The 19,392-nt window shown below is 36.5% G+C and overlaps 1 protein-coding gene across 2 annotated transcripts in view; it reads left to right on the top strand.

The window, feature by feature from the left end:
* LOC131067433 (glutamate receptor 3.4) overlaps positions 1-19,392 on the top strand; it is a 68,536-nt gene that overhangs the window by 8,337 nt on the left and 40,807 nt on the right. Inside the window, exons 2-3 of one of the 2 annotated variants that reach the window (XM_058002439.2) lie at positions 5,701-7,043; positions 7,173-7,450. In XM_058002439.2, coding sequence (XP_057858422.1) covers positions 5,701-7,043; positions 7,173-7,450 — 1,621 coding nt within the window. The remainder of the gene's footprint in view (positions 1-5,700; positions 7,044-7,172; positions 7,451-19,392) is intronic. The other variant, XM_058002440.2, reaches the window with a different exon arrangement.

Below are 19,392 nucleotides of genomic sequence, written 5' to 3'. Positions count from 1 at the left end.
TCTCTAAGGATGAGAATCCCTGTGTTATAGAATTTGTGTGGGCTTGCTATGTGTCGGCTTCTCTCTTCTCTTGGCGATGGGCCCACTCAGATTTGGGCCAATAGCACAACAAACAAACTACCTAGAGTCTTGGACACATAGAGAGATGTGATCTCAATCGAATGGCAAAAGAGGACGCACAATTTGCTTTTTCTGGTTGCACATGGAGCCGCCATGTGGCATCCTAGCGCACTGCATTGGGAACTTGAGTCTTTGGTCTGAATAGAACTTGCACAAGCTTGACACATGGTAGCTTCCGCGTGGGCTAGGTTCAACATGTGAAGGAAGGCTCATGGAAGAGGAGAAACACTCGGAAAAGGGCCTAGTCAAAGCTTGAACATATGTGCCGATGTGTTAAGACCAAAAATCTTCACAAAACAATGATATTCAGCTAGGAGAGGCTACTTTTGAAGAAAACCTCAGATTGATTTACAATCAATGGCCTAGATTAATCTGTTTTGATGGGCAATCTACAACAATTTGATAAATCAAAATCTGAATTTTGACACAACAACCTATGACTCAATCAGAAACAACTATTTCTGATTTAACTTCAATATACAAATGATTGATTTTTGACTGTGAAGGGGTACCTGTTGTGACGTTTTCACACACCGCCCCATTGCAAATGGGGACCCCTGCTTTTTGCTTTCTAAGGTTTGTTTTCTAGGTCTTTTAGGGTTTTGTCCGTTGGCCTTTGCATTTTGAGTGTCGCTAAGGGGATCACATGGATAGCAAGTCCGGCTTGAGTGGTGTCTTGATCCTGAAATTTGGCTAAGTCTGAAAGTCCTGATCCTGAAATTTGGCTAAGTCTGGAAAACTGAAAAACCTCAAAAAACTAGATTTTGCAATATAACTCCTGGAGGTCTGAAACCACTCTCAAACATCCTGAAAGTATATATGGAATATAACTTAAAGTATAAGCACTTATACTTAAATGTTATATTCCATAAAATTATCCTGATAGAGAGTTCAAAAAGTCAAATTTCGCTCCTGTCCTTCACTGAGGATCCAGAGCGAATTTCGCTCCTGACCCTCTCAGGAGGTCCAAGGCGAATCGCTCCTGTCCCTCACCAAGGGTCCAGGGCGAAAAATCTTATTTGAGTCATTCTTGACCTTGTTTGGTCAAATTGGAACATCAAAGGCATGGTGGAGGACGAAATGAGCGTGATAAAGCATCCAGATTTGATTAAAGACAATGAAATGATGGAGTTTCGCCTATAAGGGTAATTTCGCTCCTGACCCTTGCTGAGGGTCCAGAGCGAAATTCATTGTAGACATCATATGCCAACACGCTTGAATTTGAAACCTTGTTCCTGGCCTTGAAAATGATCTTACCTTGCCCTGTGAAGTGATTAGAAACTTAAATTTTGGATGGATTAGCCAGAAAGGATAAAATCGCTCCTGTCCCTCTCTGAGGGACTAGGGCGAAAAACCTAATATCCAATCCTTCTCGCCAAGTTTGGACAAATCTAAGCCAACGCGCAAGTTTGAAATGATGTTTGAAACGCCTTGAGGTGGAATTAAGATGCAAAGATTACAAGTTTTGATGACAATTTGCAAATTCGCTCCTGTCCCTCTCCAAGGGTCCAGGGCGAAATTTCTAAGTGTGCCCACTTTCCTTGCATTTCGAGATAACTTTTTTTGTTTCCAAGACTCAAAAGGAAGTGGGGAATGATGATCTACGCCTTGGAGTAATTTGAAGATTGAAACGATCAAGAATTTGTACAAAGGACTCAAAAGCGCTCTTGTCCCTCACTGAAGGACCAGGGCGATTTTTGCAAAACCAATAACTTCCCTCCAAGATGACGCTAAGGCAAGGTTGTGCAAGGATGGAAAAGGTCTTCTAAAGCATGGTGAACAAAGATTTGACTTCAAAATTTGCTAATCCTAGGCTAAAATGCAAAAGTCACTCCTGTCCTTCACTGGAGGCCCAGGGCGAAAGTCTTTGAAACACCTATTTTGCCTCGCAAAAAATAAGTTAAGCATGCATGGAATGGATGAAAGGGATCATTGCTTACCCCACAACGAGAGTTGGCAATTAAAGGATGAAAGATTAAGAGCAAAAGTGAAAAGGCGCTCCTATCCCTCTCCAAGGGTCCAGGGCGAAAAAGGTCCTAATGCACTTCCCTCCTAGAGATCAAGTGAAATTAAACTCAAAATTCCAGTTAAAAATGCCATTTAAATGTCTAGATGAAGTTTTGGGCGGGAAAAAGGAGATATGCAAGGACTAGATTGAAAAATCGCTCCTGACCTTCACTGAAGGTCCAGGGCAAAGTTGGTGATATCCTTCATTTTTACATTGTTTGAGCGTTGATATTCTTAAAATTCACCAAATTTGCTCACTTCGAAGCCTTTGGAAGATTAAATCAAATTCACATTAAATTAAAGGCATTTCAATTTAATAAATTAATTTTGTACCTTGAAATAATCAAAATAAACATCTTAGAGGTATTAAAATTAATTTAAATAATTAAAAGATTAAATGTGGAGCGCACAAGGCCTTATTTTCACTTATTTTGCCAAGTCGGCCCCCCTTTTTTTGGAAATTTATTTATTTTTAACCTGTTTTTGCCAAGTCGGCCTAGAGGGAGCAAAGGGGTGAGCGCTCTATATATTGGAGGTGTTTTTTCACAATTTAAATCATTCAATCATCCTTTCAAGTGCGAATTTGGAGAGCTAATTGAAGGTGCGAAATCTAGCTGGAGTGGAGCGAATTTCTACTAAGTGTGGAGACTAAGGAGGCCAAAATTCATTTTGAAGGCTATTGGAGAAGTGAATTTCTTGCTAGATTGGAGGATAATTTCCAGATTTTTGAAGGCATTTGAAGGCGAATTTCCAGATTTTGAAGAAGCTAGTGGAAGGTGGAGCTCTTTTGAAGGCTAATGGAGGCGTAATTCATCCAAGGGAGGACTATAATCTAAGCTTGTCCATCAAAATCCGGTTTTCTTTCATCTTTTGCCAAGGTTTTGTAGTTAAGCAATCAAAGAGGAGGTATGAAGAATCATTTTTGAAGTTCTTATTCAAGACTTATTGCGATCCCATTGCAATTTTGTAAAATCTAAGTCTTGAAGATTCAAATTCCATTCATAATTAATTTGAAAATGTATAGTTCTTGATATATCATGACTTTTTTCAAATTAATATCTTAAGTTTTACCTTTGAAAGGTCTTAAATTTCATGCTTTAAGGTTTGAAGCTCAAAAAACTAACTTTAATATTTTGTGTAGGCATCAAATGGAGATCCCGGAGTTGGAAAATCAAGCCAGATCAAGGACGGTCTCCTCCAAGAAGATCAAGCAAGGACAAGGGCGACCTCCTCTAGTCTAGCATCGACAAGGATGGCTTTCTTCGATCAAACATCAACAAGGGCGACTTCTTCCAATCCAACATTCCAAGGCGAGGTACATCAATCATCCTGCACATCAAAGAGAAAAGGAAGTCAGAGCAAGGGTTCGTTGAAGAAGCAGATAGTTTCAGAAGAGTTAATTAAAGTTAGCTTCTCAGCAACATCAAGTTGGCATCAACCAAGTATCAGACGAGTTGGCATCCTAGTCATCACTTCTCCAGTCAGTGTAGTCCACCTCAGCATGTCCAGATTCAATGTACCTAACTCATGGGAGGTGGCACAAACTTCGATGTACCTACCCCAGCTATCCATTGGTTGATTTTTCCAGAGAAGACACGTGTCCAATTAATACAATTTTATCATTGGTCAAGCATTAAATGTTATGTAGTGGTTGTAACAAACCCTAATTAGGGTTTTCATTATTGAATCTTGGCCATTGATCTCAGCCATCGAATTGTATTATGGGCACTATATAAGCCCCGATTCTTCATTTTGTAAAGGCAGTTAGAAGGAGTTAGAAAGGAGAATAGAATAGAAGATAGAGAGTCAGTAGTTAGAATAGCGAATTAGTCTAGCAATTAGAGTAGAATAGGAGGACAAGGCAAGAAATTGTTGCCATTGATTGTAAACAAACTCCATTTTCATTGAAGTAATGGTGAAGTGTGTCGTTTCTTGCAATATGCATGGTTTCTTGTCGAATCTTCAATCCTAGATGGTAGATGATTAGATGAATGGAAGAAATGTGCTTGATTGATGGTGAAATTCGTATATCCATACTACTAGCAGTTTGTTGATTGCAGACTTGCCTTGCGTAGTCAACTGGAATTGTTCAGCTTAAGTCTAACTTCAATTATTGCTTCTTCATTGATATGCATCAGCCTGATGGTGTCTATGCCTGCAGTGATGATTTGAACATCATAAAGCTTTCCTTCGAAGATCGCACTAATCTTGTGGAGATGGTCCTGCAATGTCAAAACAAGATTTAGTTAGAATTTCATCAAAGATCATTCATTGCTCCTACATTCTTAGTATTAGGATTAGATCCTTTCCTCACCCTCATCTTTTTTCCTTTTTTTCAAATCAAAGCTAGTAAGAGCCTGTGTTCCGGCAATATTCAAGGCAAATTAAACGTTCAGTCATCAAGTGTAAGTCCCCTTGTGATTCCAGCAAATCACATCATACCACAAAGAGCTTATCCACACGTAGAGATCCTACAGCGAAGAACCTTAAAGTCATCCCGATTGATCCTTTTCGCGATATCTTCAGCATTCGGAGACTTTATTCAAGAGAGGATAAGGTACCTTTAGGTATTTTATTCTGTGTTTTGTCGTGTACAAAATACACGTCAACAGTACCATACAACACAATCAAGTTTCAGATTAGGTACAAAAGGATGCATCAAGGAACTCTTATTGAAAGGAAACTGATCGTAACATATGAAGTGAAATGCAACTTAATGTAAATGGCAAAATAAGAGTAACTTAAGTATCATTTCGTGGCTTTATTTGCATCCACAAGAAAGCTCCAATGACATATTTCATTTATCACACTCTATTGCTGATTGAGGGTCTTTGTTTAGGGTATTTGTTGGAGAATGGACAATGTCAAAGAGCTATTTGGGAGTATGTGTTTGATGTTGATATTTTTAGGTTAATTGTCAATGCTAGCTTGTTTTTGTAAGGAAAAAATGACTCACCATTCTCTATAAATTTCAAATTATTTGAAATTTGAATCATAGACAAATGTTGGACTAAACTTAAGGTCACATAAATGCTCTAGATGTATGACATTGAAAAGAACCTACTCTGCCAAGATGCCATTACTGCAGAGAGGGGAAATTTTGAAGCATGATCAGCAGCATGTTACTTAAATGCATCCTGTATATTTTAATGTTGCCTGACTTATTAATGAAATGACATTCATGAGGCTACTTGAGTATCTGGCATTCTTCATGGAGGATAATTTATAAAAGTATTGTTATGTAATGCCTTCAAAACCTCAAATCATATAAATCTAATCCTTTTGAGACTACTTGCAGGTGATTGCAAGGCTTTCATCACAGACTAATGGAATAGACCTGAACATAACTTAACTTTATGCAGTGAGAATTGTTTGTTTCCTAAATGAGTTTAGCAACTGAAATACTGCGTACACATAGTTTTGTATTTGGCTACTGTATTAAACACCATATTTTCCATTTTTGATGGCACTTCAGATTCTTAGTGCTGTGCAGGAATGTTTTCATTGTTGCCCTATGGAAAAAGAAGTAATAGCAATAGCTAATTCCTGTTACTTGATGTGTTTCCGCTGCAGCTATTGAGTTGTCAAAAAATAATGTAGTGGCAATTATAGGACCACAATCCTCCGTGATTGCTCATGTTATTTCTCACATAGCAAATGGACTTAATGTGCCACTTTTATCATTTGGAGCAACTGATCTGAGTCTCTCTTCACTTCAGTATCCTTATTTTTTTCGTTTGACGCATAATGACTTCTCACAGATGACAGCAATTTCTGCTGTAATTGGTTTCTTCAATTGGAGAGAGGTTATCGCAGTTTATGTAGATGATGACTATGGAAGAAATGGAATAACTGCTCTGGGTGATGCACTTGGGAATAAAGCTAGTATTGTTCAAAAATATCGAATGCGTCCAGACATCACTAGAAGTAGCCTGGCTAATAGCTTGAAAGATTTGGCGTTGCTGACAACTAGAGTTTTTGTTGTTCATATGAATCCAGATGTTGGTCTGAAACTTTTCACTGAAGTACACCGCCTTCAAATGTTGAGCAATGGCTATGTATGGATTGCCACAGATTGGCTATCTTCTGCTCTGGATTCTCTTGAGCTTGATTCAGATACAATGAAGTCACTACAAGGGCTCGTTACTGTGCGGCGGCATATTCCCAATTCCTATCAGCAACATGATTTCTTAATAAGATGGAATAATCTGCAAAAAGTTGGAAATGTTGATTCAGGCCTCAATGTGTTTGGATTGTATGCTTATGATACAGTATGGGCAATTGCCTATGCTATTGATAATTTTTTGAAAAAAGGGGGAAATTTATCCTTTACAGATTATCCTCACCTATCCACTGCAAGTGGAATTGTATCAGAGTTAGCAAAGCTCAAGGTCTTCAGAGGAGGTCCACAGTTGCACAAAATATTATTGCAAAGTAACATTACAGGCTTAACAGGTCAAGTTCAACTGGATGAAGGAGGTGACCTGCTTGGTTCAACTTTTGAGATAATTAATATAGTTGGAAAAGATTTTCGCAAAGTGAGCTACTGGTCAAATATATCATCAGGCTTATCTGTCATTCCTCCTGAGAACAGACGTGTAAGTTCAGACAACAATGCAGGTTTAAATAGAACAGTGTATGATATTATATGGCCTGGTGATAGAAAACAGGTGCCTCAAGGGTGGACAATCCCGGGCAATGGTAGGAAGCTTCAGATTGGAGTTCCTTGGAAAGGGGGAGAATTTGAAAAGTTGGTGAAAATAGAAGGTTCCGAAGTGGGAGATTCTTACTGCACTGAGGTGTTTGCTGCTGCAGTAAAGATGCTGACTTATCCTGTTCCTTATGAATTCATAGTCTATGGAAGTAAAGAATCACCTCCCAATTATGATGATCTTGTGAAAAAAGTTGCTTTCAAGGTTTTATCTAAACTTCTTTTAGTTTCTTAATCCATTTCTATCTTTAGTTTCCATATACTATGATATTTCTGGGATTGCATGGAATCATTCAGAAATTCGTAGCAGCTACTTACAGATGAAATCCTACAGGAATTTGATGCAGCAATTGGGGACATAACAATTCGGACAAAGAGATCAAATTATGTGGACTTCACCCAACCTTTTGTGGACTCTGGCCTGGTAGTGGTAGCTCCTGTCAGAAAGTTAAATTCAAATCCTTGGGCTTTCTTGAAGCCATTTTCACGAGAGATGTGGTTTACAACTGGAGCATTCTTTCTTGTCATAGGAGCTGTTATCTGGATTTTGGAGCACAAACTAAACCCAGACTTCCGAGGAGAACCAAAGAAACAACTTGTTACCATCTTTTCGTATGTACAACTTCCAACTTACCTATAATAGAATAAACTGTTTTTTCTTTCTTTTTTTGCTTCTTATCATCATGTTTGAGTTTAATACTCAGCATTGAGATTTTCTATATAGTATGACAACTTACAGCCAAACAAGCACTGGTTTATATATTAATCTTTAATAATCTTTGTTTCTCTAAGTTTCCATCATGAGGGGACAGTTCTGGGATGGAAAAAAATTATCCCAGATTTTTGAAATGATGGTGTGTCGGGAGGTGAGACAGTAGATGGAGAATATATAATAAAAAAATACAAATAAATTATAGCTTTTCAATTGTGTAGTTAAACAGCATTGAAGATTCTAAAGGTCTGAAATAACATTTCTGACATCGAACATTGAACATTGATATACAAAAATGAGTTTGGCAAATTCTAATGCCAAATAGCAAAAATGAATATCTGACTGTTCTTCTTAGGGGAGATCTCGGTTTCAAATCTGAAGGAGGGTAGGGTTATAAACATTGTGTATAACATATGAGACAAATAGAAAAATAATTTCCTCTTAAATTGCTTTTGTAGGAGTTGTTTCATATATCATATTGGCGTATCATTTATCAAATAAGTAAACCAACTACAAGAGTCTCATATGACAAAGCAAATAAGAAAATAAAAAACATATAAAAATTGTATTTGAGACATGACAAAATGCTTAAACTTAGCAGACATATTTCTTGCTGACTTTTAAAAAGGTTTTATATTTTCCTATCTATAAAGTTGACTTATGCTGGGAAGGTCTTAACATCCTTAGCAGTTGGGAATGTCCCCTTCTCAGGCACGAAGAATTTCAGAGACCCTTAGCCTATTTTAATTCCCACAGGCTAATTGGGATGTTGCAAGGGAATATGCAGTTAATCAACTTAAATTGTCTAGAGATGTATATTTTCAAAAGACAATTTATCTTTAATTAATCATTTAAAGATGGTCAGTATTATATAGATTGGAATTTAAAAGGGACCATAAAATGGACCATAAAATTGACTTAATATGGGGTTCAAAAGTAGTATTTATTTAGATAAAAAAAAAAAATTACTTCTGAAGGGAAATGAATGATAGTATTTTATTATTCTGAAGTGCATATAAAGAGGAAATTTTAGGAGAAAAAAGGTCATTCTGTTCATTTTATCAAACCCTAGTCTTCGAAGATTGAAAATTGTTTATCTTTTCTGCCCTAGGACAAAAACCCTTCGACAATGGTTTTGAGGACAAAAACCCTCCTAGCCATTTGAGTGATTTCATTTAGGAATCACTGAAGTGTTGAATGTTGGAAGTTTTTGAACGTTTTTTGATTTTTGGTGTTTGCTATTGTGATTCACACCACTGCTACAGTGATCCGTCTAGCTGCTGTAGTGATCCATGCCATCGCTATAATGATCTGTATGGCTGCTGCAGTGCATATGTTAGATTGTGAATTTTTTTACATTTTTAGACAGGGTTAAAGGCAGTTTGCAATCATGTTTGTGAGCTATACCACACAATAGGGAGGCTTTATTGGTATCTAGTGGTGTATTTATGATTTTCAGTTGTAATAGATTCAATAGTATATAAGGTTCCAACATTACTTCAGTTTGCATTCATCCATTAATAAATATGGTACAATATATTGGGGTTAGTACAATTGACATAGCATTGCCAAGGATATTTCAGTTTAGCCTATATTTCCAAAAGTTTCTGTTGTTACTCTCATGTTCTGATAAATAAGTAATCAGCTTATTGCATTTTTATTCTATTGTTATTTTGTCAAATATTTACAAAATAAATAAATACAACAAAAAAAATAAAATAGTTTGGGGATATTTTAGGCTGCCCTCAAATAACTGGCAGATGCTAAGATGTCCTTAGGAATTCAAAAAAAGTTATGGACATCCTAGGGTGGCTTCTAACTATCCCAAGGAAAACATGGAGGCTTCAAAGGAGATGCTTGACATTTCTTCCCCGAAATTGGTGGAGGCATATCTTTTAGTATTTTGCCTCTAGAGGGTGAGCAATTTGTCCCCTCAAAAAGTGGACAAAGTGTATGGTACATAAATATAATGCATGAACAACTTTGCACACACATTGAAAAGCACATAGACATATGAGTACGTACCATTTGGTTGTATCCTTCAATAAGTGATAGTTTTTATCAAGTTCCAAATCAAATCACCCTCTCTTGACATGCTTAGGCTCAAAGTATAGACAAGAGGGATGCTGACCTCTAAAAAATTCATACTCTATTATGGCACAAAGTGTCTTTACTTCGTAAGTTTCTACTTGATTCAATTTGGGGTCATTTGGTTTGCTTCTAAAGGACTTTTCCATGTATCTCAGATTCTGTAATAACCACCCTCAAAATTTTCGAGTAATATGAAGCTTAACATAAACATGCCAAATGATGACACACTGCTGTCATAAGCACCGATATTGGTAGATAACATTTATAACAAGTGCTGATATAGAATGCTTAATCAAAATTCAGTACAAAGAGTTGCCAAAACATAAGATAAACAAGATTATGAATACCCACAAGGAAATACCTTGAATAAGAGATAATAATAATTGTTGCTGGTCTGTTATGTCTTGAATGAACTGCTACAGATCTGGAAAAGCAAGGTTTTCACTCAAAAATCACATTCAACATCACACCCAGATCACTAACCTCTAACCTAGATCATCATCATCAGCTCCATGCACAACTAACTTCAGTCAGCACTTCCAACATTCACTACGTGCACTTGCAGGTTGGAAAATCTGTGATCAGCTGTCCAGACCAACTGATACAAGGCTTTATGGCCCTCCAATGGATCAAATATCTTGCAATCAGAGTTGGAATGAATTAGTGGCAAGTCTGAAAACCACTTACAATGCCGGTATCACAATTTGCAGGTCTGATATAACTGAGATTACTGCTGTTACAGGTTAGACAGCCACAAGATTATCAAAAACATCATCCAAACTTGCCAAGAACACCTCTCTAGTTGATGAACAGCAATTCAAACACCTCTAGCACCACCTAACAGTAACCAATGACCAAGGAAAGATAGGTTATTCAAGGCCAGAACCCTCACGCTAGGCCAACAGGTCTGTAATATTTAGAACATCAGCACTGAACTCACAAATACTATCAGATCCTTACGGAAATCATCTTTTCCAATAGCCAAACTGCATGGAAAAGTTGGTAGATCTGGTGGCCCTTCACATCATGAGAAAATGGCCCAAAGCTTAGGCGCTTTGCCCTAGAAAGCTCACACCAAGGTCAAGAAATGGTACGGCTAGTACCAGGCCATACAACAGCAACAACTTCACCAAATCTCCTTCAAATCAGCTTGAAATCAATGCATAATGAATCAGTTAGTTCTGAAGGACAACATAAACTGAAAATGGTCTTCAATGTCCCTCTCCATGTATGCTGGGATACCCAGAATGGTACGGACCAACAAAAGAAATACCCTCCTCAATCGCCACAAAACCTTTCAACAAAATCTGCAAAAGATCATCAATCACACCCAAAAATATCTGCAAAATTAGAAAACATCAAATACCTCCATCATGAAATCCAAAATTGAAAAACTTGCTTCAAGCTCAATGGTGATTCCTGAATGGAATCACACCCAATCTAGATAGGGATTATCTTCCAAATCTGAAACTAGAAAATCTAGAGAGGGTTTCCGTCCTCAGAAGATTGTGGAACAACTCATAGGTTCAATTTGGTAGCGTAACAATACATGAAATCTTTAGCATATGAGCAAATGAGACCCCTCAACCTCCTATTATAGCTTTGGAGGGGAAAAGCAGTTTGAAATAATATAAATTAATTCATTTTTCCCACCAAAAGACTTTTTTGAATTAAAACTCTTCACTTTTACCTACGTGTCCACTTTTGAGGGGACATAAAGCAACTTCAATAACATATAACATTTAAGTGAATAGTTTAACATTAAACATACAAAACTTAAATGTATATGCTAAATACTCCACTCAAATTGCAGAAAGCACTATCAAGGCATTAGAATCCAATTCTGATCATGCCATGATGTAACTAAAGTAGTAGGACAATGACAGGTGCCAACTCAAACTTACTAAAAATATATGTGATCTATAAGAAGTTTGGAGAACACCCCAAGAGTATGAAAGCACTTCTAAAAGCATCACCACGATCCATAATGCCAATTGAGGTCATTGCCACAAATAGAAACCCTGCAATACTGAACCTGCACCCTCCTAGAAGTTTGGAGTTCTCTTTAGCTCACCTAGAAGCTTATAGGAAAACCCAAAAACTAGCCAAAAGCTCACAAAACAATATTGCTAAAAATGGGGACATTACAAATTTCTTTAGGCTTGAATAGGATTCTCTCTTCATCAAGTACTGGTAGCTCAAACAATCCTACATGTCAGCATTTTAAGTTGCACGTTGTTGATGTGTTTTTTATGCACCTCAAACACAAAATAAAATGCCAAGGTATTCTATCCTCTCTTGAACAAAGAAACCTCATATGCTTTCCAACGTGATCAAATGAGATGATTCCAAGGTTGACAATGCAAACTATGCGACTTAAATGTTGTGGATAGACTCAGTGTTTATGATGTGATTTAGCAAATCACAAGGGGACTTATGTTTTGCTTGAACTCTGCTGGAACAGGGAATCTAACTACTTGCTTGGAAATAAAAGGCAAAAGAAATAAGGGTTTAGAGACCTAATCTAATCCTAAGAACAATGATGACAATGGATGATGCTTTGATAGACAGATTCCATGATCAAGCTTTGCTTTGCCATGCATAAACAATGTAATGTCCCCTACCTGATTAACATAATTAATCTATCTCAATATACTAATATTGATCAATTGAGAGACTAAACATAAAGTCAGACAGTGATATTCTTCAATTTATTAGTTATTAACAAGTACTTATGTATTTTCCTCATTAGATGATCCTCATTAGACAATTAATCTTGTTATTCCTCTTATTGACTATTTACTAAGAGTTCTTTCTAATTTTTATTGATCTAATATTATTATTTCTTTTGATCAAGCATCTTTATATATATATATATTTATATTAGCAATTATTATGTATTTGCTTATTACCTTTTGCATAAATCCTTAATACTACCATTGCTTATTAATCATTAATATATATATTGTGGCTGGTAAAGGCAGACAGATCTGACACATGTCAGATCTGTTCTGCCACTGTTTGCAGTCCATATTAATATTGTTATTGAATTCTGCCTAAAGACATTGTCGGGCTCATATATTAAGCATTCATATGAAGCCCATCCTCATGCATACCACCAAGAGCAAGGATCAGACTGTTTATTATTTTAATTTTCCAAGTATTACCAATGCAAAAGTACTTTAGTTAATCTGATTTCTTAATTATTACTGGTATAATTAATTGGCAGTATTTTCTGATATATATTTATTAACGCAGTGTCCCTGATTATGGTTTAATTGTTCTTCATAATATTATCATTATGTAATCTGCAGATAGTCATTAGCTGAGATACACCTTACCTATCATTACCACAGATTGTGATGTTTGATCCTCTCCTTGATGTGGTATGGTAATAATCTCTTCCTTCGGTTCGCTGATGAGTCCCAGATATTTAGTTCTGATGCTTTCTTTTCTCCCCCGATCTTCCAATGTTATTTATACATTGGTGTCAATGTAGAAAGACGCATCATTTTATAATAGACGCACCTTTTCCAAGTGAAGTGATTACTACTAAGGAATCGGTCTTTGATTATATCAATTTATTAATGCTAAACAAGGTTCCCATCGGAATTCATGAGTTCACACTATCTAGGCAATGTCATTATACCTCTTCAAAATATCCACAAATACATGTCTTGTTGTATATTCTATATACTGTCGTCTTGCTATGGTTATATGTATATTGATCCTTGTTAACAATAATGATTGATGGTTGCTACACTCTAAACCGTGACTCTATATGCTCGTCCAAAGTGAACTGTTACTACATAAATCTCAATGAATTAAATTACCAATAAGGATGTTTTGTCTTTCAAGTGTAATTGGGTACTTAAGCAAGTGATACAAGCCAAAGGCAATTGCTCAGAATGAGCGGTCCAAGTTAGTAAAAGAGATTTATTCGATGGCATGAAGGTATTTCATGAAACAAATGCACTATATGTTTTGTTATCAATAATTTTCTCAATTTCCGCTTACTTCCACTAATGAACTTTCAATATATTATGTGTCAAATATTAATCTAGATCTGCTAAGGCCGTCAGTGGAAAATACTGGTCTTTACGTATTTGGTTATCAATGAAATTTAGACTCTTTTTCCTTATTTGTTTGCCACCTCTATTATCGCTACTAGATTAATATTCTAATGAAGTTGACCATCAATATTATAAGTCGACCATATAATATTAATTTAATGTTGCTTTATTTGGATTACTAATTTGTTAATCTTAATTAATATCATTAATGATTATTTCCTCCTTAACATATCTTTGATGACCGCTGCCTTATCGCATTATAATTGTTTGATAGTTATTATATAAATAATAATAAATAATAATCATATATAACAATAATAATAAATAATAATCATAACAAATAATAATAAACATTAATAATTATATATAATTGTTTGATAATTATTATAATAATAATCATTTGTTGATAATTATTGTAGAAATAATAATTATAATTGCTTCATTTAGGATATATACATATATAATGATCAAGGAGGGGACATGACAAACAACTACACAAAACCGATGCAATCTTTTGAGGAATAATGAAAGGTTTTCATATCATGAACATTCATCCATGTAGTCGGCATAAAATACCTATTGTTATTGTTGAAACAATGTAGCTTTGGTAAGATAAATGATTGAATGAGAAATAAATGAAGTCTCTCATTCAATCATCTATCCTATCGATAAATCTACATGCTAATGGTAGACATCATAATCATCTTTATAAGCATTTCTATCATTGATCGAGATATGATTGTATTTGCTATGCAGTGATTTCATTTATATGCTGTGATTGTAATCGGTTTTGCATATCTATTCTAGTTGTCATATGACAACACTAATTAGTGTTGTCATATGATAACTACAATAGTTATCGTATTAACATATTTTTTCTCTTATACCGATCCATAATCGGGTTGCATTTACCATCGATTACCATGAAATAGCATTAAGAATAAACCGATTAGTGATCGGTTAATGATAACTAAAATTGCATTAGAAACTAACCGATTCATTATCGGTTACAATGATAATCAAACTGCATTAAATCACAAACCGATTGGCATCGATTATCATTTGTTATGTATCGGCATTTATATTAACCGATAGTTATCAGTTTGCATTATGAAGAGGCACCACCCTTGATCAAGACATGTCTTGATCGGACATGTCATGAGACATGTCCGGTCAAGGCATGCCTTGATCTTATAAGGAAATGCCTATATATATGTGCCGTGAAGAATGCTGGAGAAATATCGAAATCAATAAATATTATCTACAGCCACTTGCAAACAAAGAAGTTTCAGTTCATAATCAGAAATAACTAGAGAGCATACATTAATAGCATTGAATATTGTCTAAGGAATTAAAAGAAAGACAAAATCCTTAACTCTCCACTTTTGAACATAAATTTGAATACTTTTACATGGTATCAGAGCAAGGTTGATCGAACCTAAGGCATTCAAATTTGTGAAGTTCAAATTGAGGATATAGACATCACATTTCCATGGCTAACGCTATTAGATTTGAGGATAGACTTGAAGGAGGCGACAATTTCTCAGCATGGAAATTCAGAATTAAGATGATTCTAAAAGAGAATAAAGTTGAATCATTTGTAAGAGTTGAATCTAAAGAACCTGAGAATGAACTTGACAAATCAACATGGATCGAGGGAAATGAAAAAGCCATGAAGATCATAGTCGATTGAGTGAGAAATCACATTATGCCAATAATAACAAAGCATGAGGTTGCCTACCATATGTTCAAAGCACTCGAAAGTGCATTCGAGATAAACAACGCAAGAAGAACCCCAACTCTAAAAAGGGAAATAAATCATATAAGCATGAACAAAGGAGAGTCAATCAATGCATACTTTATGTGGATATCAGCCCTAAGGGATGAATTGGCAACGCTTGGATATGAGATCCAGAGCAAAGAGCTAACGCTCATTGCTCTAGATGGGTTGCCTAGTACATGGGAAACATTCGTCCAAGGCATTAATGCAAGGGCTAAATATCCAAAATTTGATAGGCTAAGAGTAGATTGTCTTCAAGAGGAGTCAAGGTTAAATAAGAAAAGGATCAAGCAAAAGAACATAGATGAAGATCTCCATGTTCTAAATACCAACTCCAACAAGAAAAGCAAGAAGAAACATTTCAAGAAGAGAAAGAACCGACATGAGAAAAGGCCATCTAAGAAAGACAACTCTCACATTTAGTGCTTTAGGTGTGATCAATATGGACACTATGCAGCAAGATGTCCGGATAGAATCAAACAAGCAGCTACATTTGCAAAAGTGAAAAGGGAAGAATATGACTCCGAGATGTATTCTACTCTGCCCTCTCTGGCTAAGTATCCAATAAATCTAACACCTGGATCATTGACAGTGGGTCTTCAAGACACATCACTGGGTATAGAGAATTATTGGAGTCCATGTTAGAAGAAACTGATGAAGAAGTAACCATTGGTGATGACTCTGCACATCCAGTGAAAGGCGTCGGTACCTGCACCATTAAGCTGAAGACAGGCGTGTCTCACCAACTCACTGGAGTCCTATTCGTTCCTGGCATCAAGAGGAACTTAATCTCCATATCTGCACTTGAAGATGATGGGTACAAAATAACCTTCATGAATGGTAAAGTTCTAGTATGGCCACAAAACTCTTCCATGAAGAAGGCTATAACCCTAGGACATAGAAAAGGCTATTTGTACGAGGTATGTACTGAATCTAACCTAGCCCTACTTCATGAGATTGCATATTCTAATGAAATTTGGCATAGAAGATTAGGTCATTTAAACTTTCGTGCTTTATGTTCAATGGAAAAATTAGTAATTGGTTTGCCTAAGTTAAAACAATACCATTCCGGTACATGTAAGGGGTGTGCCCTAGGCAAAAATACTAAGAGTTCCTTTTAGAATAGTTCTAGGAAAATGAGCAATGTTTTGGAACTAGTTCATTCTGACCTATGTGGGCCAATGTCTGTACCATCATTAGGAGGGTTCCTTTATTATGTAATATTCATTGATGACTTCTCCAGGAAGACCTGGATCTACTTCCTTAAACGCAAAGAATCTGAAGAGATTCTCAAGAGATTTAAGGAATTCAAATCCCTCTCTAAAAACTCTTCCGGAAAGAAAATAAAAGTCCTAAGTACTGATAATGGGAGGGAATATACCTCAGACATCTTTAGGCAATTTTGTAAAGAAACTGGGATTAAGAGGGAGTTTACTGTTCCTTACAACCCCCAACAAAATGGGGTTGCTGAATGGAAAAATAGAACCATTGTAGAAGCAGCCAAAGCCATGCTCCTTGATCAGAACTTAGAAACTCACCTTTGGGCAGAAGCCTCCAACACTGCTATTTACATACAAAATAGATGTCCTCATTCCCACATTGAAGACAAGACCCTTGAAAAAGTCTTCACTGGGATAAAGCCAGATATCACCCACTTTAGAATATTTGGCTGCCCTGTTTACTTTCACATACCTAAAGAGAAAAGGACAAAACTAAAAGCCTCTGGAAGAAAAGGAATCTTTGTTGGATATAGTGAAACCTCTAAAGCTTACAAAATTTTTGTACCTGGACATAGCAATATTGAACTTAGTAGAGATGTTATTTTTGAAGAAGACATAGCCTTCAAAAGGGCTAAATACTCTATTGAGTCTGAAATCTATGCTCCATCTTCAGACCTAGAAGAGGATCCCACTCCTGAGATTCAGAGGGAATGTTTAGAAGAAAATGAAGTACAGATTCCTCCCCAAGAAATCCCTAAGAAAAGACCTCTATGGGCTCACAAAACAATGGAGGATGCAAGGGACTTTGCAGCTCCTTCAGGGACTTTTAGAGAAAGTAAAGAGGCCTCAAAGATTTTCTAGCTATGTAGCCCTTATGAATGATCTCTCCAAATCAAAACCTTCTAGTGTACCAGAAGCTCTTAAACATCAAGTTTGGAAAGATGCAATGTCTGAAGAATATACATCCATACTTAATGATGTGTGGGAAATTGTTCCTAGGCCAAAAGGGAAATCTGTTGTTTCATCCAAGTGGCTGTTCAAAATCAAACATGCTGCAGATGGTAGCATAGAGAAACACAAAGCCAGATTTGTTGCCCGGGGATTCTCACAGAAAGAAGGGATAGACTATGATGAGACATTTGCTCCAGTTGCTAGGTACACCTCAGTCAGAGCAGTACTGGCCATTGCAGCAGCCAAAGGTTGGAATGTCCATCAGATGGATGTGAAAACTGCTTTCTTGAATGGTAAAATTGAGGAGGAAGTCTACTTAGAACAGCCAGAAGGGTTTGAGATTCACAATGCAGAGACACATGTGTGTAGATTAAAGAAAGTCATATATGGTTTAAAACAGGCTCCCAGGGCCTAGTATGAAAGAATTGACAGCTATCTTCTGGGATTGGGATTCTCAAAGAATGATGCAGATCCGAATCTATACTTCAAGAAAGTCAAAGGTGATATGCTGATATTGATCTTATATGTTGATGATCTTTTGATTACAGGAGAAAATCACCTTATTGGACAATGTAAGAAAGACCTTGAAAAGGAGTTTGATATGAAGGATTTAGGCCTTCTACATTACTTTCTTGGATTGGAAGTTTGGCAAAACTCTGACAGTATTGTGCTTAATCAAGGAAAATACACCTTAGACATATTGAAGAGATTTGGTATGATGAACTGCAGACCCGTGTCTTCTCCTATGGAAACTAATCTTCACAAACTGAAGGAGGCAGCAGCAGATTCACCATTGGTAGATCCCACTCTCTACAGACAGATGATTGGATCGTTAATGTACTTGGTCAATACTAGACCTGATATCTGTTATCCAGTAAATGCCTTGAGCCAGTTCATGTGTGAACCTAAGGAGATACATCTTATGGCTGTGAAACATTTTATGAGATACCTTCAAGGTACTCTTAACTATGGACTCAAGTATGAGAAAGTTGATTTGGATCTTCATGGGTTCACTGATTCAGATTGGGCTAGAAGTGTGACTGATAGGAAAAGCACCTCAGGATGCTGCTTCAGTTTGGGTTCAGCCATGATATCTTGGATTAGCAGGAAATAGTCTTCAATAGCTCAGAGTTCTATAGAGGCTGAATATATCGCAGCTTCCATGGCTGCACGAGAAGCTATATGGCTTAGAAAACTACTTGTGGGATTATTCGGTGAGCCACTAAAGCCTACTATAATTCATTGTGATAACCAGAGTTGTTTAAAACTCTCCGTGAACCCTGTATTTCATGATAGATCCAAACACATAGAGATTCCTTACCACTATGTGAGAGATATGGTGGATAGGAATGTGATTCAGTTGCAGTATATCAGTACAGGAGACCAAACAACAGACATACTGACCAAGCCTCTATCCAGAGTAAAAGTTGAACACTTCAGGAAAGGACTTGGTATGATTGAATTGTAATTTGCTTTATAATCTGTACTAATATATAAGGTGTTTAATATGTAAACTTCTTTTGTCGTGTTATGACTTTATGGGCTCCTCCCCCTGTGTCCATTTCTAAGAGGTGACGATCTTTTAGATAATGAACACTTGTACTGAACATTACAAGGTGACGATCTTGTAATGTTGATATCGTGCTGACTTGATATCATCTTGACTCATGGATGTGCCATGATATGTTATGGTAGACATTATGTGACATAATGTCAGTGCACATACC

Source organism: Cryptomeria japonica, chromosome 9, assembly GCF_030272615.1.
Source record: "Cryptomeria japonica chromosome 9, Sugi_1.0, whole genome shotgun sequence".
NCBI classification, from domain to species: Eukaryota; Viridiplantae; Streptophyta; class Pinopsida; order Cupressales; family Cupressaceae; genus Cryptomeria; species Cryptomeria japonica.
This window is presented reverse-complemented; position numbering and strand designations above follow the sequence as displayed.